Raw genomic sequence first — 24,584 nt, forward strand, 5'->3', positions numbered from 1 at the left:
ATGAAAAGTACGGTTTTCTCGGTGTATTTGGGACTAAACCTGTCGTGCCCGTTTCTCTTCTATATACTAATTGAACAGTATAACCTGAAGTGAATCATAACTCGCCGATCCATGAAACAATCGTACGGGCGCGATACTTGCAACGAAGTACTGAAACACTGAATCTAGATTTCTCGAATTTTACTTTTCTAAGATCTGTCCTTCAATTTTAAACTTCTTGTAACTGACGCTTTAGGTGTAAGCTGGCAAAGATCACGATGCGTAAAAAAATATAGAAAAATGACAACTCGTGATCTTTGGTTTTTCATAGATAAGTAGCTCAAGTGCCAATATCCCAAAACAATATTCTCTAAATAAAATCAGCTCAAAATAAGTTTTCACTTTTTCGTAGATTTTGGTTGTTTTAATGGTTCTATTCGTTCCATATGTACTTAATCACATGAGAAGGGCGACTCTCTTTTGGTATACCTCGTTTCAAAGAAAACGAGTCAAAATTTGCATAACTACTAAAATTACCGAAATTTGCCAAAGATTTACTGAATTTACCACAAATTAGCGAAATGTTTTTTTTTCTGTTAAATTTAATAGATTTACGGTAAACTTCGGTAAGTTTTCGCTAAATTTCATGAAACTCCCTGTGTTGATGTTTTAAAGCTGTGGGATAATTAATTTGCTTGCTATATTATACCAATTTTCCATTTTTACTTTAAGCACTTCTTTTGCATTGAACTTTACAAAGTCAACAATTCAAAAATATCTATTTCCATCTCATCTCGATAGAAACCAGTTGCTCTGACGAGCCCCGCAAGAGCCTGCATAACGTTTTTTAGATTTATCATGTTGTTATCGAGTCTATATCGAAACTATTAGAAATTGTACGTCACGAAGAAAAGGACTATGAGAGTCGAGCTACATCTGCCTTTTTTCGACCGAGTAACTAAGTTACACTCTTCAAGGGCTCCAGCTTATTGTCTTGATCCAGTTAACCGATATTCATTAACATCATTGTCTGACCCTAAGTCAAGGCCACTTTCTGCTTAAATAATGAAGTTCATTTTGATCTACTTTTATATATCAAGACCAACACGATTTTGTCCATTTTTGAAACAAAACTCATAATTTCGATTATTTTTGAGGGTATTTGCATGTGTTTGTAAGACACAAAGACCTAAAGACCTAAAGACCCAGCACTTCGTACACGGCTGTGGAGTGGAATGCACGCCTCGTTGATTTTGAATAGAACTTCTTGGTAGTGCATTTTATTGACTTTCCATTTAGTTTTCACTTCTATGCATTAAAATTGCATTTCGTGAAACAGATGACGGTGTTCCCACACAATATGCATTCAAAATTTAGTGGTGAGACACAGGCGTTCTTGGCCATGCAATGACTCTGTGTGAAAATTTGGTCTGCCATCCAAACAATGTTTCTTTGGAATGTGTAACTGTGCAGAACGTAATTGTTGCCACATTAATCGATGGATGTTTAATGGCTTCTTAGGTTAATGGCTTCTCCACAGTTAATGTGAGTTGGGGTAATATTTTCTAATTCTCCGTGTGACTTATGGGTAAACTTATACAATTTTCGGCGGTGACGTACGTGAACGCCATCTTTTAGAAATAGAATAAACATTTGGAAATGAGTTATATCAAGCGACCTTAAGATCTTAAATCTGTCCTTGAGGAGCTTCTATTTCGCTCTTTCGCTACAAATGAAAAAAAAAAATTTTAATTAATTTCAAGTTTATTTACAACCAACGACAATCGCACTAACAATCAGATCATACGCATCAATTTTGGTTGAAAGTTTTCTTATTTTCCAAATTCCTAATTCTGTTGGACCTTGATATGTGGTGCAAAATCATAAGTAACAATTTTCGGTGCGATGAAACCGCCATAGCCGGGTTGACCCTTGTAAAACAATCCTGCTCCCGATAAAATCGTCGGGTGTGTTGGTTCCACCAATTCTACATCAATATACGGAACGGTGGTTTGTGCTGCATCTTTCCAAATGTCTGTAGGTTGAAAGTCAATGTAGCTGTTTGGCGTAATGTCCAGTATCGATTTTGACAAGGAGCGATCGGATTTGTCGGGATTGTCAAGATGGATTTGGGTTCGTTCTGTTACCGGACTGGAAATCCATTCACTGCGAACTACATCCTGAAGGGTGCCACTATTGAAATCAAATTTAGTTGCACGGATTTCCAAGCTCAGATGTCCCTTTTCAGCTTTGAATTTGATGCCAGTTAGCACACTGCCGTGCGGCGCAACCAATGTGTCGAAGTTAACCGAACGATTCTCATAACTCAGAGCGTGATAGTCGATTCCTTCCTTTAGGGAAGGATCTTCTCGGACATTTATCGTTCGAATAGTTTTGTACGGCTTCCTGATATTACTGGCCGGACTCTCTACCTGACCCTTGCTAATCAATTTCCGTTGAGTGATTTGCCAGTAAAACGTTTGACGATCCTTAACGATTGCTACTCCGGTTATAACCCTGTCGATGACATGCGAATCAAAATCAATTCATAAGGGGTACAATATAGAATCCTTACATGTTGCGGTCAGTGTCAGACAGAACGGGCTGCAGACTGAAATATCTGTCCGAATCTTTGCTTTCTTCGTCACAGTAACAGAAGCAATTTGAACATTGAACAAACCATCTAGTCCATGATGTGGCCTGAGAACAATAATACCAAAGTAAAGCTATACAAACCTTCAGGTCATCAGTTTATAGTCTTACCTCCGCCTCTTCAGCTTCGCAAGATCCAGCTTTACCCAGCGTCATTCCACTGCTCAATGTAATATAATTGTAGCTTCTGGAACGATCCACAATGGAAGGACAAATTTTCATGTCACCCTCAATGAATTGACAATTGACCACATTTCCATTGCATTTTTTAATGAACGGATCCTCTCTGGCTGGATCACATAGAGATCCGTTGTAGCACTGGTAGTTCTTCGTCAAGGTATAATCATTACATTTCTTTTTGCAATCATTGACCGGATTCAAATTGACCTCATTATCGACGTATCCTTGCATCAGTCTTGTCACCTGGTTGGTAACGCCTAAAACAATACTTTTACAACGTGTCTTTCAATTTTCGGTTGGTTTTCTGTGCCGTACCTTTGTATCGGTATTCGTTTGGCTCTTGATCGCAATTCCACGTTTCGCGTCCAGATTGATCCATTAAATCTATCACTCGCTGTTGAGTTAATATGGTTCGTTCGTTGAAGCGCATTCGAAGATTTTCCGCTAACATTACCGAGTTGTCTGTAACGTTCAAATCAATAATTTCAGATCACGTGATTAGTTTCAGAGAAATCTATTGAATCTATTCGCTTTATTACCACTGCTCTCACGATTAATCAGACAACGAAACAGGCGAATGAACGGCGAACGTTAATTTATTTATGAATATCGAAACACCTTAGGTACACAAAGGGTCTGATTGGAATTATTAATTCACATTTGGAAATAACGACGCTTTTCTACCGCCACCGCAAAGGGAGTGTTAAAAATCGAGTTTTCCGGATACTTAGGGTGAAATCGTGCGGTTGGGTCACATAAAAATTGTAAAGGGAAAACAGCAAAAAGCACTTTGAAAGCTCATAATGTCGCTATTTGTACCTTGTACATAGTAACAACCTTTTAATCATTATTATTAGAGTAGTGGTTGGTTGTTTACGTGATTGCTGAGCGAAACCATCGCCAGGTGTTGGATTTTCATTTAAGATTGAAGTAATTTCATTCAACTTAAACGGCTGTTTACACAACAGTTAGCGAACTTAATGCCCTTCCGACTATGGAATTGCGTGCCTGGTCTATCAATTTCCATAAATTTTGTTTTATAAATTTTGCTACAATTACTTCAATTGGGTGTGTCGTATTGACGTGGTCCGTGAGGACGAAAAATCTAGTCATCCCTAGTTTCTTTGTTTCTTGTACCCTTCCAGATATAAGATATCTAATTGAATGTCATGGAGCATACGGTGCTTTATGAGAGTCCCTTGCAGCAATAAATAACTTTCCCCTCTTAAGCCCGGAACGAAAGCCGTTTCCTAATTTCTTATGTTATTCGCTTTGGCAATAAAAGGGATCAAATTTTCTAAAATTGAAATTAGTCGTTTTGCATTTAAGTTCGGTGAGCAATATCGTTACTGAGAGAGCATTCCTAGTGTATCGAAAGGATTTAAAAAACGAACAAAAGAAATCTGTTATCAGCTATTTCCCTACCTTTTTAGGAGTAAAGAGAAGCGAATGTCACATGCAATGAATGGCATTTTCTTTTTAAAACGAAGACTGTAACGAAATCTTTAGTAAATCAACTTCTTCACAACACATACTTTGATTGTAGACCGTCAGGAACATGTAAGATAGTTGCACCAAAGAGTATGCCTTCAATTGGGCTGCTGATATGTCCACATAATATTCGTACAGTTTTTGGTTAGTCGACTCGGTGAGAATGTTTGACGACATGCAGTTTTGTAGTTCGCCTTTCTGCAAAGAAATTAAATTTTTAGTGAAAAGAGTGCATATTACACGTGATAGACTGCATTCACACGTGACCAGGAATTATATTCGACAAAAATTTTGCAATTTTTTAAATCTAAATTTTGTTGATATTTTTACTGCGAATGCTGGTAAGTATGCACGTAATAGTTGTGCATAAAACATTAAAAAGCAAAGTCCATTGTTATGAACCAAGTCAGAGAAACTCCTTCAACGAATTATTCAACAGCTGTGTAGGCATACGAAAATCATTAATTCTTGATCAAATCAAAGAACACGTCCTACATGGTCTCATAAAAATTTGTTAGGACAAATTTTCAAACTAGTTCACTTACTTTTCGAATATAGCCGAAAAAGTCATTGTGTTTCGTCAAATTGTAAATAACGTCCATGGTTTGGGTCATATTGACAATGTTCCTCGAAAAACCTAGCACTTGGCCTCGTTGGGCATCATTAACTTTCGTTTGCAAGTATACATCCCGAATGGAATTCATAGTAAGATTAACGCGTTCCATTTCATCATGCATCACACTCTGATCGGGATCTTGTACATCCAAATAGACCCCATTCTCATTGAATTTTTCACTGAAAAATCGCAGATGCACCGCATGAATACGTTGCAAAACATACTCTTGTCCGACACCAGCTCGAATCACACGCCACAATGCTTTCTCTAAATTCAACGATGTGAAACAATAAAGAAGTGGTAATTAATCACGTCTTGACGGGCAAAGTGAACGTCAAACCTAGATTCAGATACAGTTCACGCAACATATCGACGTTGGAGAAAAGCGACGAATCGGGTGCCTCATTTTGTGGAGTCGGTGGTGGTGTAAATGTTTGTCGTTGGAATTGGCCACTGATTCCGCAAACAACGACACTTATTATTAAAAAGGCTAATCTGATGATCGCCATGGTATGTTATAGCACTGTGTTCGATCTTTATTTGACATAAACTAAATCGAATATTCTCAGTCTGTTAATTCGAATCAATAATAAATTTTCTTAGCTCGAAATACTAAGAATTTTGCGCATGTATGATAAGAGAATCATTTTCTGACCACAGGGTCACGGTTTATTATGCAAATGAATATTTATTTATTAATAATTTTTTTTTATTCCGACAAAAATCTGTTAAACCGGAATTTTGTCTCTATTGATAATTGTTTAATGAGAATGATGATCTAATCGTCATTAAGACACTACTGTACGGATGCTGTGCTTGTTTGTAATATAATGTCATTGTCGTTTGACCTTCGGTATTATTAGAAAAACATATCGGTTTTATCGAAAATATTTACCTTCTTAATGTTTAACAAGAAATCGTTGTCTTTGGTTATATTGTTTATTGCGTCCATAGCCCGAATGAATTCCCTATGTCGGCCGGCCAATTCAACGGATTCTGATTTGGCGAAATTCCGCTCATTTTTGTGAAGCGTTTTTTTGGTTACACTCAACACCGAATCATTGATAAATTTCACTTCATTCAACAGATCTTTCTCGCCCGTTTCAAATAAGCTCAGATCTACGCCGTATTCCACTTGATTAGCATAGAATGCCAAATGCTTTTCATGGATTTTCCGCAACACTACCGCTTCATTGTCACTTTTCCTCAATTCACGCCAAATTTCACTTTCCAAATCGTAGTATCGTTGACGATGTGCATCTATTTTCGATAATTCATTATCGAAATACGCTCGATCGTTCGACCTTAAGGGTCGTACAATTGATGTCGTTATGTTGTTTTCGCGAACACTGGCACTTAGAGCTACGTTCGATATCAGCCAGATAACACAAAACACAATATTTGCAACTTTTTTCATATTTTTTTCCGCTTTGCCTTCGAACGGTTAGCAAACGTTTGAGACAGATTTTTAAATGAATCGATATTGTTGGAGCTGCAAAGTTTTAAACAAACATACGAGAAATTTATCATACTCAAGACTATACCTTGTTGTCAAACTGAGCAAAATAAACACACGATTTTTGCGATCATATCTTCATTTGTATGTGCAATATTGAATGAGTATATGTGGAGGTTACATCATAACAATAAAACTGTATAAAATTCTTCTCTTAATCGTAAGGTGGTAAGGTTAGAAATAAAAATGTGAGTGAGTTGTTGGTAAATCCAAGGTAAATATAGTGTTGAGGTAGTGCCATTCAGACGCGCGGCCTAGCAAATAACTTCGATGCCAATGACATCTTTTTATTTTGAAATGGCTGACTATGATTTAGTTGTGTTTCACAAAATATTTTTCCTAACTCACAGCAGGTGGTCTGAACTTCTATTCCATTTTTTCCACTTAAAAATTTCGACGTCATTATGGCGTGATCCCTTTGCTAGTCGAAACAAGAGAACAGGCGTAAGTTTTATCTAACTTAATCCAATCTCAAACATCCAAAGCATCCATAGTTGTTTCTAAATAAACTATCTCTATTAGATAACTACAGCTGAAAAGTTGAAGCAAAAATCATTAAAACAAACGATTAGCATAACTAAGCGCAAAGAAATGTTTTTTTGCATCAATGGAATTAGAAATGTGACTTAATGAGGCTTAAGTAGAGATGTCCGGTACATTCTTGTTTATATAAGGCCTCTGAGTCTTAATGTATTCTGTATGGGAGATTTCGATCAATATTCTTGGTCCACATACCTGCAAGATTCCACGTTTGACTGATTCGATATTTGATATGAGGATAAGGACCAAACATCATCGAATTTGAAACAGATTCAAATTCTTTTGACTGCCTCATATTTTCTGGAACAAAAAATAACCAGGGGCTAGACACTCTGTGAAAGGTAGCATTTAAAAAATGAAGAATATCGTGACTGCCCGTGAAAATAAATTTGACACGAAATTTAAACTGCAAAATACAACAAATCACCATTCAATCTGTAACTTCTGTTATTCAAGAAATATTTTCTTCATTGATTTTGGCATACATTTTGCAATTTTTAAACTCCTTAATAAATAAAGCTCATTGCTTACTTCTGTCGTCTTTGTTATCAGATGGTTAGTGTTCAGAACTACTGGATTTAGAATGACACAACGTATTATTTGTCCCTCAAATGCCCATTGTATTGAGTAAAGTGTAGTCTAAATCAGTAAGTCCCATCCCACCATTTCACATTACCAATTCATGAAAACGTAATAATTCCACCATTAGCTAACATTTTCGTATTTTATTTTCCAGATTACTCATCCATTGATCTCTGTAAATTTTTATTGATTTGATTTCGAATACATTCCATGGACCAAAATACAGCTGTCACAACTTAAAATTAATGTAATGACAAGTTTTATAACCCTTTACTGCTAAAATATAGTTGACATAATAAATATATTATATTTGTGTACCAACTGGCATGTACATAAACCAAACATAAGCTTTATCATCAGTGAAATTAAATTAAAATTAAATTAAATTCAACAATTTTGAATTAAATTGAAATATTGTGAAGTGAACATTAAAAAAAGAATTTTACCTAAATGTTATGCTGTGGGGTGTGTTGCAAAATGTCCAAACGTGATTACAAAGTAGCAACGACAGATGGAATTGAATTGGAACCGCTTGGTGGTCCAAAAATGGATAAGGACAACGATGGGAAAAAGAATGGCGTAAAATATGGTAAGTGTTGCTGGTGTAATTTTTAATACCCCATTATGAACCATTAGAATCGTGTAAGTTAGTAAGCAGCGGTAATTATATTTATGAGCTGGTGGGGTTTCTTTGTTTTTTATGTTTGTCGTTTAGTCTCGACCAGTCTCGACAAAGTGACGAATAGTCGTCATAGCTATTGGGAGTTCTTAATTTTCTTAAATTTAAATTTATATTAAACGGTCAACGTAACGCTGCATTACGATTAAATTTGTTACTTCCTTTGTTTAAGTCTAGTGTTTGATGTACAATCTTTTACTTATTTAGTTCTAACATTTTAAGATTTATAAGTGAACACTAGCCGGAGATCAGGTCTTATTTTTGTCGCCGCTTTCGATATCAGATGACCAGTCCAGACTAGTTTCTGAATAGTGTATTATACTGATTGAATTCAAACGTACAAAATAGCGGCCATTTGAACTGTGTTAAAATGGTTCTGCTTAGATGAGGTTTCATTTCATTCAAACAATTAAAAAAAAGGTGAACTTTACCTTGAAAAGTTTATTCACCAGTCATTCATTGTAAATTATATTAAACTTTCAATATCTTCTATCTCGCTATTTGTATTGTTGCAAATAATAAATAAATTCGAAAATAGGCCGATCCGCTTCAAGCTTGTTATGATGTTACTACATATAATTTTTGAAGAAAAATACTTACTCTCATTTTAACATTCATCAAGAGCCAAAACCTACCGTAGCATATTATAAGAGCAATTGCATAAACAAAAAAAAATCTTAAGCGGAAAAAATGTTTTACAAATTTTCACAACCCTTCAAACACACGACACATATTTGATGTTCATAAATCACCATCTGTTCGGTATATATCATTTTTTGCTCCAATTCATAAAAACCAAAGAAGAAAAGAGTACAGCTTTCATCATAAACATAACTATGGGTTTACAGCGCTTACAAGTGCGGTGTTATATCAACCTTATAACCTAGTATGAAAAAAAATCTCTTCATATCCCATTTTCATTTCCTTACCATAAAATGTGTCACAGTAAAACTCAGCGCAACTCAAATTTTCTTTAAAAAGAAAATGTACAATTGATGACTTGAAACCAGTTAAAAAAAAAGTTGCCGTATCGTTGCGAAAAGGTGAAAAACATGTTTCAATGCTCTCTTTTTTCTCGTCACACGAACACTGTGTTTGTGGGTCGTATTCTTTGAACAAAACGTCTTTTTTCACCATTATTTCGGATAGGCTTTGTTTCAATGTATCCGAAACATAGCCTTTGTGTTCACAGGGATGTAACTTAGAACAATTTTCATTGTCGCTGCTTAGAACATTTTTGATTTTTGTACCAGCCCTGTTGAATGTCGTTCAAAAACATCGAATCGTTTTTTAATTTTCTGAATGTCAGCTCATTACCGACAATACCACAACATGTACCGAAATATTTTTTGAACCGGTGGGTGGCGAATTAAAGTCGCATTTGCGTCTAGTTGTCCAATTAATTTAATTAAAATCTGATTCTTATTGTAAAAAAAAACTTGGAACGAGCCGAACAATTCTTATGATCTGGAATTTTGATTACCCAACGCAGATCCAGTCAAATAAATCGACAAACATTTTAAATGCAAATTTAACCGATTTCTGTGATACAATTGGAAATTCCAGATCATACGAATTGTTCGGCTCGTTCCAAGTTTTTTTTTACAATAAGAATCAGATTTTAATCAAACTACATCAAACTGTCAACATTAACAAATTTCGTTGTTGTAATTGAGGCTTTTGTGACTTAAAGGACTAAATCAATCAAAAGCTCTGATATGAGCGTTAACAGTTTATTATTCATGAATTAAAGAGTAGTTTAAATTCTTAGACATCGGAGATGCCATGTCATTGTAATGCCGTTTTACGGAGGTCTGTCACGTCTTTGAATCCAATGCCGATTGGTTACGGAAAACTAATAACGTCCTTAAAAGCACCATCATGGTTTTTGATACAATTAATACCGAAAAAGCAGAAGATGAAATTGTAATGGTAGAATTCTCGTGTGTGATATTCGTGAATAGCATAGCGTACGACACCGGCTACGAGCCGTCTAGAATAAAAGATCTTGTTTTCTTACATAAGAAACATGGCTTCAGTTACGAGCCCCCAAACAAAAAAAATTGGACAGCTCGTGACCGGTGTCGTTACCCTAGTCATTCAAATGATCCGGTATCTTCAATAATGTAGAAGTTCCTGTAAGAGAGTCTTTCGATGAGCCTTCTGAAGTCCTTAAATGAGATGAGCCTCCTGAAGACTTAAATTGGAACTGACGGGAATTAACGATTAACGGTTAATATCTTTGTAAGCTAAGTATTCTGTGCTCGGACGAAAGTTTACTATCTGCATCTAATACCAGTATTTGATTTCCGTGTCTTATAGTTTTACGAACTCGTCTGCGTTGCACTGTTTACAATTGTTCAGTGTTCCCACCCTAATACAAACATAAAGCGAAATCCGACACCATATAACTATATAGTAGAGTATGTCGAAACTGCACTTAGCTAAAGTGTTATCTCGTTTTAGTGGAGCTTCTTGAAGTAGTTTACTTTTCGATTTCAGCAAACAAACGGAAAGTTTATTAATCCAATTTTTGTGCATGTGATCACAAACACCCAAACAATGAGCATACATTTTTGTGTGTGTTAGATGTAGTTTCGATTAGTAAGTACGATTTCTGTGCATTTCCACGAAAAATTTATACTCAACTTTTGAGTAGGTCGACTTTGATTAAATACATACTGTATTCATAAGACATATGCTGCATGTGGTATCATTGGAAAGGTTAAGTCTCAGACTAACGGATACTATCAATTTTCTTCCCAAACTATCAGAAAAATCGTTGTTTTGCTGGTGAACATGTTTCATGCTTTCGGTCCGAAATGGCTAGTTGACGGAATTATTTTGTAGCCTTTTTTGCTGACATAGTTTGCCAAGTTGACTCTTGGCGTTAGGAAATGGTCTGTACCAGCTATTTTCTGCAAAATGTATGATGTGAAGCGCTGCATTGTTCCAGTACAGTCTGGCGCATTGTACACGAATTGAGGTAAAACCGCACGACTCTCAATTCCCTTAATCTTATCCGCTGCAGTTCTTCCTCTTGCGTAGAGGAAAAACGGGAAGACCGAATCTGGCTGCATATCGTCCGTTGACAAAAGGCAATTGCGTACGGAACGACATCCAGGTGTGTGTGTCAACTTTGCATTTTAAAGCCCATGTCTCGCTTGCAGTCTTGCTTGCCCCATGCCCATTGCGAAATTACTTTGTGTTTTAAAAGGCAAATTGTTGTTTTGATGTGATTTTCGTATGTTTCCTGTTGACCGTCTTCGTCGTCGTCCTTGTCCCCAGAGTCGTGATAGTAGTCTTGGTCATATTTGCATATCGATGTCTTCTTCGGAGGCGCTTAGTTGGTACATATGATTGAAAAAGAAGCTACTTCCAGCACCGTCATCACGCATATCTGAAGACTGATTGTCTTATTCATATTGGATGTTGGCCTCGTTGATGTTTCAGCTTCTGTTACAATGTCGTTCGTTGTTCGTAGAAAAAAGTTTGCTTTGACGATTGGATTTAGTAGCTGCTAGAGCTTCCAATTGCTTAGCAGTCTTTTTTGTCGTAATTTCGGCATTTTATGCGGTAGATTTGGTAATTTTACTTTTTCGTTACGAAATGGCGCGAAATAAAACTGAATAAATGAATGAAATGAGTTTGGGGAAATGATTTAGATGAATAGTGTCTCATTAGCACTGAACAAAGCACTAGAGCAAATTTTTTTACGGTCATTTGGCCCTTCATTTTTGAAAAATGCTACTGCGTTCCAATTAATTTATTTTTTAGCCCCGTACGAAGTACTGGGGGCTTATAAGATTAATATGCCGTTTGTAACACGTCGAATTGGAAGCAGACAGTAAGGGCAAAGCATTTGGTTATGTTCATAGATGACGAATCCGCAATAAAAAAAATGTCCGTCCGTCCGTCCGTGACCCCTCTAGCTTGAGTAAATCACAACCTTTTTTCAAAATTCTTTTTTTCCCCGATTGGTATCGACAAAAGTAAGGTCAAGTTCGAAAATGGGCATGGTAGGGTCGGCCCCTCCAGAGCTAGGGCCCTATAGGTGTTTTTCAGTCTTTCGACGATATCTACCGAAATACGCACGCAATAGCTGCTTGTGATATATCAAATGAAAGGTATTGACGAGTAGAACAAAGTTGCTGAACATTGTTTTTGGGTAAGATGCAACGTGGGCTTGTTGGGAGGGCTCAAAGGTCGTTACTCGGCCCTAAGTGTTTTTTGCACATATATCGAGTAAATCCCGATTTTGCTAGTTTTAGTTTTTTATGGAAGGTAATTGAATACCGAAAAGAACGTGACGAAAAAAGTTTCAAATTAGGGCCCTTGGACTAAGGCCGCTACTCGGCCCTAAGTGTTTTTTGCACATAAATCGATTTAATCTCATCCGATTTTGCTAGTTTTTGTTTCATTTGAGAGATAATTGAATGCCGAATAGAATGATGGCAAAAAAAGTTTCAAATTTGGGCCCTTGCACTAAGGCCGCTACTCGGCCCTAAGTGCTCTTTGCACATAAATCGAGTAAATCTCAACCGATTTTGCTAGTTTTTGTTTCATTTGAGAGGTAATTGAATACCCAATGGAAAGTTGGCAAAAAATTTTGGGTTTCTAAAATAATATCGTAAATTGTTGGTTTTATTTGAGAGGTACTTCGTACGGGCTTTCGTAATTGCGCTATGCGCAATTTTAAAAATGAACAGTTTCAGTAAATTTGACAATGCCCAACTTGACTTGCATTTTGGTAACAGACGCATCAGAGGGTTGTAGACGTATTAGGGTTTATTAGGGCTACGGACGTATTATGGTTGCGGACGAAATAGGATTACGGGTTGTACGGGGCTAAGTCGCAGCAAACGCTCCGACTGTTCTGATGCCTTGTTTTATATGAGAAATTATACGGTCTATTTTTCGAATGTCAGAATATTCTCTGTGAGAAAAATTGCGTTCTGTCAAAATTAATAGTAATGTCATTTCTGAGCGTCATCCAAACCTGACTATCTGTTCACTTTTTCAACTAATGTTTATTTAATTTTGGTCAGTAGAAATTTGCTAAGAAATTCCTAATCAAAAAATTGAAGAAAAAAGGTTGAAATATTTTAACCCCGATTTGAAACTAACGAGCAGATTGTACCTTAGTTTTCCGTCGCGTCGTTTCTTAATATCGCCACTGTAGCATATTCGACTTCGCCTATTCACATAACATAATAAGGATACTTAATGATATTTCACACTACCATATACCCACTATAGTCATAAGGAATCCATAAATTAGCCAAAAGAGAAAAGATGCATGCACACACATTTACATCGGTGTACCATTCACCCCCTATAATTTCTCTCGCACACAAAGCCCTCCAATACACGAACGGAAAAAATGAGTTTTCACCATGGGGTGGGCGCATGCGTCCGCCACAAAACAAATGTCATGTGTACCAACGGAGATATACCTTTGTTTTTAGCGTAGAGTTTTTGCTATCCGTCCGCATCATACAAGTGAAATCATTGTCGGGCTCTTCTTCATTAGTTTTTGAAAATTATGCATTTGTCTGAATTTCATGGACGAGACGGCCGTGCGAATTGCGTTCGAACAAATAATCAAAATATTTAGATTCGTTTAAGTTGGAAATCGAAACTTTCCAACGAAATTCATTTCGCTTCTCTTTCGGTGCGAAGAACTTGCCCAAATCGACAGTGTACTATGTGATACCAAAAAAAAATCCTTTTTTTGAAGACTATTCGTTTTGTGTAGATAGGAAGTGCGCAGAATTTCGATCTGCTTTTCTCCGCGTATATTTTGTTACCGTTTTCGTCTTTTATTTTGGTATACTACCACTCACAGACACACATATTCACAGACTTTCAGTTGAATGCAAGTACCGAAGAGGATATACCAGTATATGCAATATATAAAGGGAAAAACTCATTGAAAACAACAAAAAAGAAATTACAAAATTTGCATTCCTTTGTTAAATGTGAAGATCAATTAAAAAATTGTGTTAAGTGCATTTTACTGGGAGAGGAGTACTTAAGTGGTTGGATGATAAAATATCCATATGACACTCGAATATACAAAATTATTATTTGCTGTTTGTCTAACCGAAAGAAAAAATATTGATTCAAATAACGTTTTGAGAAAACACCACTGAGCAAAAGTTTTTGTTGTTGTTGTATTTTTCCTCTGCTCTCCCTTCGGTTGAGAATAAATAATAAACCATTTTGTGATAGAATGTGTGTGTGCGGCGATGTAAAAAATGGTGCAAGCAAACGGTGAAATGGTTTTTTGTTGGAAATTTCGTTCCCCCATTATGGCATAGAATGGATATTACACTACACTTTTTAGTTCAATTTTTTCCAAACGTCCTGTAATAAAAAATATAGAAAATAAAAAAACAACCTTCAACCGAAGTGGATAACTCGGGTGCATAATATTCTCTTCTATTAAAAACGGGTTTCGTTGTACACATCTTTTTTTTTAATATTACATTTCACAAAGTGTATCAACTATCAGTGAGTGTTATAATAATCCTGGAATATAAAAAAAAGTTTATTTTCGGCGATTGGTTTATACGGTGTGTTTATATGAAAAATAAAGCACAACTATCGATTACTGAAATCGAATCGACAAAAACAACGACGTATTGGCAGGAAATCAACGCGGGGGCCCGGTTAAGGTATCAGTCGTTGGTGGTGGCCAAAGGGGCTCAAAAGTTTGGCGCCGCGAACGTATCGAAATGACCGAGGCCGATTTAGACGATGTAGCGTTTATATCAGGTTCGGCATAGCGACAGAATTTTTAATTACCAAAATTATTAAACCCAACGTTCTCCCTTCTGTTTAAAAAAAATAAAATTGAAGCAAAAAAAGTTAAATAATTCTTTTTTTTCTCTCTCTATTCATTAAACAGGCGGTGACAGCAGTGGTGGACGACAAACACGTAATGGTGTTGCAGTTTGTTCACAAAAACGAGCCCTTTGCGTAACAGCTATTGTGTTGGCCGCTCTGCTTGGCACTGCGTTGGTGATCGCATATGCAGGCCCACAAAATGGTAAGTGAATATTTCAGAGAGCACGTTAAAAATTCAATCAATTGAAAATCAATTCAAATCGAAATTGTTTTAATTCAATGTTAATCCATTTCCATGTAGCATCGATTGTATATCTCAACAGCATTATCATGCATAATGTTCACATGTACTTCCCATATATAATAAATATATGAACCGTGTATGAAAGATCTCATTTCCTCATGACACTTTATCAAAATATAGTCTCAGACTCAGCATTTATTATGTATATATAATATGCGAATGCGATAGAATGTCGCATCTAATAATTTATAATACCCCGAAAATGATTTTCGCCCATAGCCCGATCTATGCATGTGTATATATACGTATATGGGTAACTCCATGGTTAGTTGCGTTACAAATTTCGTTATCTGTGAGTCATAAAGTTAATTGTGTTGCCTATGTTTTGCGGTAACAAACCAGTCTATAAATTTTCTAATACGACACAGTGCTTTCATACCAACAAGAATTGGAATTTTTAGCCTGCGAAGTGTGGCTTGTGTGATCGCAAAAGTCGGCGATTAGTTGCGTTACACATTTGTGACTTTTCCAAATATTTTCACCAAATAAAAAATGATTTCGGTAAACGTTTTTTTTTCCTGAAAGCTATGGTCAAGAATTAGCTGGAATTACCCATATATTGAAGGGGATTATCTGAAAAGAAAACTCGGTTATGTATTTATGGTGTGTATAACTATTACTACATATTGGAGGGTTGTGAAGTGAAATTCATGCCTAAATGGCACAAGAGAAAGCCGGTTGCCGATGCCGATGTTATGTCATGTTGTTTATACTCATCGGTTATGTATGCATACACAATTGTTGTGTATATGCATACACATATAGTGTTGTGTGTACTACAAATGAATATACATCCATTTCATGAAGGTGAACTTATACCATTTCCGGAGATTATAAACATGAAATTGGGGTTTGAATTATAATGACTGAATGACTGACTGACTGACTGAAATGAATGAAATGTTATATTTTAATATAATTCTTTCGTAAAATTGCATAATCCAATTTTTTAAGTGATGAAAACCCGAATTACATTACAACAAAACAACAACAACAAAAAAAGAAGAAAAATTAAAAGAATAGAAGAAAAATGGCAAATCTCCCTCGTACAATGTATATATAGAAAAATGTACTTGACTGTTTTTTTCTTCCTCAAAAACAAAAGTACTCTCTCCCTTCTCATTCATTTAGGTTGTTCAAGTTTTTGTATTTATTTCTGGTTTTACAATTTTTTTTTATTTACTCTTATTTTAAAAACTGTGTTCCATTTTATGTACGTGTAATACTGTAGTAGAAAAACTCCCATGCATACACGAAATGTAAATTAGTGTAGTTAAAAGTTATGAGGAAAAATCGGAATTGAAACGCATCGCGGTGAAACGAATGGTGAAATTTGCTTAATTGCTAGGAAATGAAATGAATAAATTCTGATGACTTTTAATCATAGAACATTTTTGAGTTGATTCCATTAATCATTGCTCGAATCAAAGAGGGAATTTTTAATCGTTATTGATGGTTCAATTTATTTGGGTTGGTTTTCGAAAGCTTTTGAAACGGAATTTGTGCGTGAATGTGTGTGGAGGGAAACGATTTTTGTTTTGAATGTATCACAAGCCTCCAAGAAATTATAGTTATCGAATCTGTCACGTCTTTTGAATCAATCGATTCTTTAATATAAAAAAAATCTTTATTTGTTTCAACGTAAATTTTGCTAGATAAAAAAACACTTCACCCAGAGCTCACGGCTTTCGATAACAAATGGTTTAACCATTAATAAAAGATGATCTATATGTTAATCTTTTGGTTCAAAGTCACGCTGTCAATGGTGACACAAAATACAAGCTACAAAATACTGCAATTTTTAAAATTTTTCTCCTAATAAGGAATGTTATCGTAAAGTTCCTCAAAAGTGATTGCTTTCGCACTAATTTATTTTACCGGAAACGTGCACACATTTAAACTAAAGAGTTTCCGCTAAAACACAATTTTTAAGATTACCGCCGACATTTTATTTCTATAGGGTCACCTCTTCTGCAACTCACGACAATATTGTTGTTTGCTTACATGATTGGTCAAAATAAATTTTTCATCATTTTGGTGGCTTTGACGAATATTTTAAGTCAATCGCTAAGCGAACTGTTAAAAAAACACAAGAAGCACATTTCGACACAAAATCTGTCACATCGAAGTCACCGAAATTATTACATTTTTCACAACCAACACTAAATTTTTGTGTTGGTGATTTGACGTTTCAAAAACTCATGTTACGATTAACGACTTTAACGACGATTTTCTTCGTTAAACCATATTCGACTAAGTTCAAGGTGGATGTGATTTGTGTGTGAAATTGAGCTTTTTTCATAGATTTTCTTTTTGTAAAATCTTTTCAATTTGGCAAATTTTGGAAATACCCAATGTACCAGTTTCTTATTTTTCGTGTTTCTGCTGATATTTGACGATATCGCGAAAAAAAATCGATTAGTCCCTTCCTTATTCCAAAGTTTATTAAAACTGTAGAAAATCTTAGAAATTTCTACAAATTATAGGAAATTTTCAAAAAAATTTCTAGAAAATAGACCCTGCGCATAATATTGATATGCTTTCAGTGGTTAAGTAGCTTATGACGCCCTCTAAATATAAATTTTTCAGTGGCACAATATTCGTATTCTTTGAGTAAAGCTTTATTGGGCACAAGATTGGTAGAGGCCATTGAGGTGGAACAGAGCTTCCATATTGTGCCGAAAAATATCAATAGACCAAAAGAAATAACCTGCTTCTGCCTCAACTGAACAAAACATTTTTTCTATAATATTTCGTAGAAGGGCGCGAAAGCTTTCTTGCGAATCGTACAAAACAATTATTGGTTGCACTTTCTTGGAGTAATTTTGTATAAAGAACGCCTTTTCGTTGTACCATGCTAGGAAATGCATTCTTTTACTAAATGCGTCGAATTCATCCTGCTACTAAATGAAATGAAAAGGCATTTCATTCACTCAGTAAAGTCGAAAAATGGCATTGTGACGGTGAACAAAGGAAACCAGATATGCCCATACTAAATCTGCATTTTCATTAGAAAGATGAAATTTTTCTGAAAATCTTTTCCAGTTCAACATTTTTCATCTGGAATGCGAAAATATTTTGTTTCTAAAAACATACCAATCTTGTACCAGCTCAAACTTTTGAACATTTAAAATTCGAGCGAAATTTAACTACTTGTAAAACCAATCCAGCACAATATTCTAAATTTCTCCAGTATTTTCTTACCTATTTGGTTGCAGTTAAATTTTATTCTTGAGCCAATTGAAGATTTAACGTACATGAGACTGTGTTCCGAATAATCTACGGTCACTTTTAATTCATTTGTGGTAACGTTTGATTTACTTCCCATTTCCGATCACCTCGTATGATTTTCAGTTCATTACATTTGTGGTTACTTACGATTCAGTTCACATGATTGCGAAATTTCGAATATCAATTGGATATACTACCTTCCCTCCAATGTAGATTATATTCGCAAATGAGTACAGTTATTTTACGCACAATCAATGCAACTAATTTTACTGTTAATCTACTTAAAGCTATCGAGTCGAGATATTTTTTAAAACCTTTTCACCGAAGACCTGACACGCTAAGTTTAGGGAATGCAATCCCGGTACCAATCCCGGTACCAGTACCGGAAAATCCCAGTCCCGAATCCCGGTATTGATCAAAAAATCCCGAGATTAGTACCGAAATTTAAAATCCAGTTTTCACTGACAAAAAAGTTTCGAAAAACTCACCTGTTGGAGGTAACTTTGTCTACAGGTAATCTACATTATCTGCCGCAGCTGTATTTTTTGCATGGGGCGCTACAGTTGTGGCAGCTATTGTATATTCCCTGGAGACAAAGTTACCTGCAACAGGTAAGTTCGAATCTTTTTTGTCAGTGTTTTTTTTTATAAAATTTTGAAATCGATCAACTTGTATGATTCAAACTACTATGGCAATATAAGATAAACATTGAAACATAGGATTAATTAACGTTTTTCTCTTATGTCGTATTATTTGCAAACACAGAAAAAGACGTTTTTAAAACTACGATGGCTAGCAACGCACTTCACGCATGCATGATCATAGTGGTCGGCTGCAGAAAGTACTCTATTTTACATGGAAATATTTTTATAGTGTTCTACGTTTGTATAATACACTGTCCAGTTTCAGTACTCTATTTAGAGTATCATCATCCATGCTTGAAGTGTTTAAAATCTTTCTGGTGAGTGTCTGCTGCTCATCAAACGAACTAGCGTTGAATCTGAACGTGCATTTCCGGCTTGCCGTTACTTGCGTAGTAAAATATATTGTGGATTTAGGCGATATTTCACAAAACTGCCACTAATTGACGCTGTCGGAAAGTCGGTCTTCTGTCACTTCACACGATTTATATTTTCAAAGGCAGCGTGCTTGAAAATTTACATTACCTAACAAATCAATTAATTTTTAAATCACAACTTATACGTTCAAGATTGAACGATGATACGTTAAGTGCATTGTGAGCATTTTTCCAAAGAGAAAATTGAATTTACAATGTGACATCTACGCTGTTGCAAACATAAGTTAAAGTTACCCGGCCTTCACACAGCGACGTAAGTATCGAATTTCTTTTGTCGTAGTGTCAAATTTGATATTTAGAACAAAATAAATTCGATACGTGTTTCACTGTGAGTAAGCACACTTAACTGTACCATTAAAAAACTTAAAAAAATGAGAATAAAATGAAAATAATTTCTTTTACTGATAATTAATCCATATCTTTTCAGTACCGGAAATCCCGGTACTGGTACCGGTACTGACTTTCTCAATCCCGAATCCCGGGATTCAAAAATCGGTACGGGATTGCATTCCCTAGCTAAGTTCAATTAAAGCATTGGGATCATCACATTGAGTATAATTTTTTAATTAAACAACCGTAGCTTCTATTAGTAACTTCTCAGATTATAAACTGAAGCTAAGGTTTCAAATACTTTTGATTCAACAAATGCAAATGCATTTCACAGAAAGAAACTCAAACAATTTTCGCTAAGTAAATATAGCATTACGTCCTCTGTACACATAAAAAATGAACTTCGCTTCGGGCAATTTTCATACAACTTCTTACGTATTCGGTCCCACCGTAAAATAAAAGTGTATATGAGTCTCTACATGTAGTCCACAGGGGTGTACCTTAGAACAATTTTCATTGTCGCTCCTGGTACATTTTTGATTTTTGTGCCCCTGTTGAATGCCGTTTTTTAATTTTCTGAATGTTATAGTTTTCGGCTTTCGGTTTTTCTGTTTTAGTAAATAATTGTCTTCGGAAATTGCCTAAAATCGTTGGTATTTTACGACAATTTTTATGGTACACCCCGTGATGTAGTCACTTTGTACGTGCTTGGTGGTAAAGTTATGCAAAATAGAATTTCTGCAAAATACCAAAAGTGTTATGGAAGAACGTTTTGCAAACGTTCATATATTCACGATTCCGACGATGGAGAGGTATAAGGAAATCAACCGTAAAGATTCCATTTTTTATCATTGACGGAAAACTTGTACGATGTAGTGATAAATGAATTTCAAAGGCATTTTATGTACCGTCTACGATAATGTACGATACAGATGATTGAATACCAGTATTATATAGTACTATACCCTTTGTCTATATAGCTGAAAATGTTTTTATTGAATTGTGTGGTGTATGAAAGCGTACGGCTTCATTTTGCACGTAAATAAAGAGTTCGGGCGTGAAAAGTGTTCACATTTTAGACGTTAATGTGTGAGCATAATGGCATTTCTGCTAAGTCTGTAAATGTTCATTAAGATTTTTTTTTTATTTATTTTTAGACAGCCTTTTATGAGTTGATGTCGTTGCAGGCACATGTGCTGCCAGGTAGTCATGATAATTAATAGTTTCACTAAGAAAAATTTGAGCACTTTGAACCCATATGCCGCGCCATAACAATACAGTTTTTCATCACTTAGTGTCTAGTGTTTTTCGGAAGTCTATTTGGAAGTTTAATTATTAAATTCGACCTGTCAGAATGTGGCAAGTAGAATAATTGAGCTAAATTGTGGTACCTCATTAAAACAGCAGAAATGATGTGACAATTCTGTGAAACATAAATCCTACAAAAATGATTCTCTTAAGGCTTCATCTATTTAGTTTAGACATTGCAGCAAAATGCGAAATCTTCGGTACGCATAAAGTTTCCGATGTATAAATTACTTGCATATATTGCGGACAGGGGAAAGACATTCCATGCTATAAATGTAACGTTAAGTTATCGGGGAAGGGGGAATAAATTTCCGAAATTTAGCATTACATTAAACCGACCCGTTTGTACCATTTTCTTTAACAATTCTGTTGAAAGTTTTCTGTTCTTTTTTTGGTGTTCTATTCAATGATAAAGTCCTTTGACAGACTGACTTTTGAACAATTAGTAAAATTGACTCAAATTTGTGATGTTCTGTTTTCCTTTTTCTTACGTTCAAACATTTCCATACAATCACCCTTATCCGTATATGCGTCTGGAACTAAGGAAATTACAAAAGTTTTTCTATTTTATTCAAATTCAAGGTAGTCGAGTTAAATGTACGATAAAATAAATTGAAATTTTGAGACGGAACTAGTTTCTAAAAAGTTTGAACGACTTCCTATCCATTGTATTTATCTAACACAGAAAGTTGAATTCCATCAAACATTCTTGTTTTCCCGAATACAAAATAGCTATGGTGATGGCTTTCATTTTTCTTTGGCTGCATTTTTGTCGAAATGAATTAATTTCAGAATTTAATTAGAAGAAAGACTGTCCGTGCAATTGCACAACTAATTTGTTGGTTTCTTTCAGATTGTGGTTGCGCTGGAAAAATGCCACCTGGTTACATTCCTGAACATTACAACAGTTCATTGCCATTCAATCCCATCGCCACCAACGGAGAACCATTTCCCTGGCACAAACCCAGCTTACCAAACAACGTGAGGCCGATTCGATACACATTAACCATTCATCCAAATTTGACTACATTGGACGTTAAAGGTGAGTTCATAGTTTGCCACCTTTTTCTATTTACTTAATATATTTGGAAACATTAGTGGATGCTATTCTAACGCCCCCTTCCACATACATTATAACTCAAATTGATAAAAATGGAAAATCATCGGACTGAGGAAATATTAATTTAATGTTTCGATGTTTTATTACACACAGGCCAAGTGACGATCGAATTTCACGTGGAAAAGGAAACCAATTTCATTGTGCTTCACATACAAGATTTGAACGTTACAGAAAAGGTAATTTTCTTCGTTCCACATTAAATTATGTTCTGTCGATATGTGACCCCTGTGTTGGTTGGGTTCTTTTTGTGATACACCATCCCTTAACATTTTGTGCAATTAATTATTATTAATCGAGAAAATCATGTTTGATTCATAAATCAATACTTTTAATTTCAGGCTATCGTCGGTCCAAAGGGTGAGTGCGTAAAGGGATATTTCATACACAAAATCCAGTGACCTTTACCGGTCGAATGACTTATGATACCATCAACAAATCGGGATCATTTTCTGATTTTTTTTTTCTTTTCCAATTTCCGATAGGTTTTGCATTGAAAATGGTCCGAGTTCTGGAATATCCGCCGCGACAACAGCTTTATATCGAACTTAAGGACAAACTGAGGAAAAAAACCAATTTCACGTTGAATTTACGATGGTATTCACTTCTAATACCGGAACCGGAAGGCTTTTATGTGGATCAATATGAAGAAGTCAGCGGCAACAAAAGGTATGTAACCCATCGCCAACAAAGCGAGAGAAAAGCCGCAATTAAATAATAAATGGTTGTCGTTGTGATGCCAGTTATTGTTTGATAAAAAGTTTCAGTTAATTGGAGTTGATTTGATGATTCCGAATTTTCAAAACGATCTGTTACTACAATATTACATACACCGTCATTTAATTAGTTTCGCCTTTGGATTTGTTTTGTTCTGTCTGCTTGTTTCTTTTGTTTTTTCATTTAATTTTGTAGTAGTACGTTATACCAACCCCTTTTGTGGGATTTAATAGCTCTGCCGAGTGTTTTGTATTTGCAATTCGTAGCGACATAATTGAGATAAAGTTTTATACCAGCGCGGTTTTGTGGGTGTCGGTGCAATAAATTGATATAATCATTGGCAATTATTTGTTTTCATTGTTTGTTGTTTATGCGGTGTAGAAACTTAATGGAAAATAATGCCTTTTCTTCTACTGTATGTGGATAAAAGTGTCTTGAGATCCGTGCACCAGCACCTATGCTTTCTCATTGTATTTTACCTGTGAATTTATCGTTCTTATTCTGTTGGCCGTATCTATTTTCAGGCTGTCTCTATTATTAATTAATTTCTTTACTCTGGTGTACTATTTCGCTCACGAGGGTGTGTACACGTTCGGCATTACTAACGATTGGAGACTAATAAAGAAGAACTGTAATTGAATTGAAATAGAGATAATTTACGATTATTGCCCAATTATTGGCAATAATTTCTAACTTCAATTAGCCACAATAATTCTTTTGAAACGGAAAATATGGACGACCGTAAAATTTCATCATACACAGTTCAATAGTCGGAAAGGAACGACTGTGTATGGTAGGATAGAATAGGTGGCCTGATTTCATAAGGAGTCATGGACGGTTGCCACAGCTTGTCGTACTTGGCCATTGGTTCTGACTCGTTCAAAACGGTGGATATTTCAAAATGCAACACAGTGTAGACTATAAGCTGCGAGAGAGACGAGCAGAAGGCGAGTTCTGGAATCGAATTTGCTAAAAAGCCTTTTAGCGTACGTTAGGAACAACGTTTTTCTTAAACGAAGTTGAAAATACGTACCACTAGTTAGGAAAAGAATTCCGACTTGTGGTGGTTCTTAGCCTTTTAGTAAATAACTATTCTAAGACTTTTTTTTAGATTGACAGAGGATTTCTAGTTTGTCCACCCCTCGCTTTGAACTCCACACATCCCGAAAAAAATATTCGTTCTAAATCACTATATTTTACCGATCCCATTTGGGTCGGTGTCGGTCTTTTAAAGGGAATTTGACATTACGGGAATTAAAAGCAACGATCTCTAGCTAGGAATCTGTTTTGTAGCAAAATGCATCTTAAAACTAGTGAGGAAACCTTAAACAAGAGAAGTAACAGATTTTAACGATTAAATCAAGATTGGTGACCGAAATATAATTTGATGTGATTTGAATGCAATATTATGC

The 24,584-nt window shown here is 35.5% G+C and overlaps 2 protein-coding genes across 4 annotated transcripts in view; one reads left to right on the forward strand and one right to left on the reverse strand.

Moving 5' to 3' along the window:
* Window positions 1-24,584, forward strand: part of LOC119084022 (aminopeptidase N) — a 134,343-nt gene that overhangs the window by 104,951 nt on the left and 4,808 nt on the right. Inside the window, exons 2-7 of one of the 2 annotated variants that reach the window (XM_037193844.1) lie at window positions 7,711-8,145; window positions 15,149-15,289; window positions 22,192-22,380; window positions 22,552-22,634; window positions 22,797-22,815; window positions 22,941-23,124. In XM_037193844.1, coding sequence (XP_037049739.1) covers window positions 8,007-8,145; window positions 15,149-15,289; window positions 22,192-22,380; window positions 22,552-22,634; window positions 22,797-22,815; window positions 22,941-23,124 — 755 coding nt within the window. In that variant the 5' untranslated portion in view covers window positions 7,711-8,006. Of the gene's footprint in view, window positions 1-7,710; window positions 8,146-13,686; window positions 15,016-15,148; window positions 15,290-22,191; window positions 22,381-22,551; window positions 22,635-22,796; window positions 22,816-22,940; window positions 23,125-24,584 lie in introns of those variants that run through there. The other variant, XM_037193853.1, reaches the window with a different exon arrangement.
* Window positions 1,736-6,397, reverse strand: LOC119084060. 2 transcript variants are annotated; one of them, XM_037193910.1, is made up of 7 exons: window positions 5,259-5,501; window positions 4,848-5,185; window positions 4,347-4,500; window positions 3,127-3,273; window positions 2,743-3,068; window positions 2,555-2,679; window positions 1,736-2,496 (listed from the first exon to the last, which is right to left on the reverse strand). In XM_037193910.1, the coding sequence occupies exons 1-7, from the start codon at window positions 5,425-5,427 to the stop codon at window positions 1,827-1,829; spliced, it is 1,929 nt and encodes a 642-aa protein (XP_037049805.1). In that variant the 5' UTR covers window positions 5,428-5,501; the 3' UTR covers window positions 1,736-1,826. The 2 variants fall into 2 exon arrangements, with proteins under 2 accessions (XP_037049805.1, XP_037049797.1); XM_037193902.1 differs by lacking the exons at window positions 4,848-5,185; window positions 5,259-5,501 and adding an exon at window positions 5,814-6,397.

This window comes from Bradysia coprophila, chromosome X, assembly GCF_014529535.1.
Source record: "Bradysia coprophila strain Holo2 chromosome X, BU_Bcop_v1, whole genome shotgun sequence".
NCBI classification, from domain to species: domain Eukaryota; kingdom Metazoa; phylum Arthropoda; class Insecta; order Diptera; family Sciaridae; genus Bradysia; species Bradysia coprophila.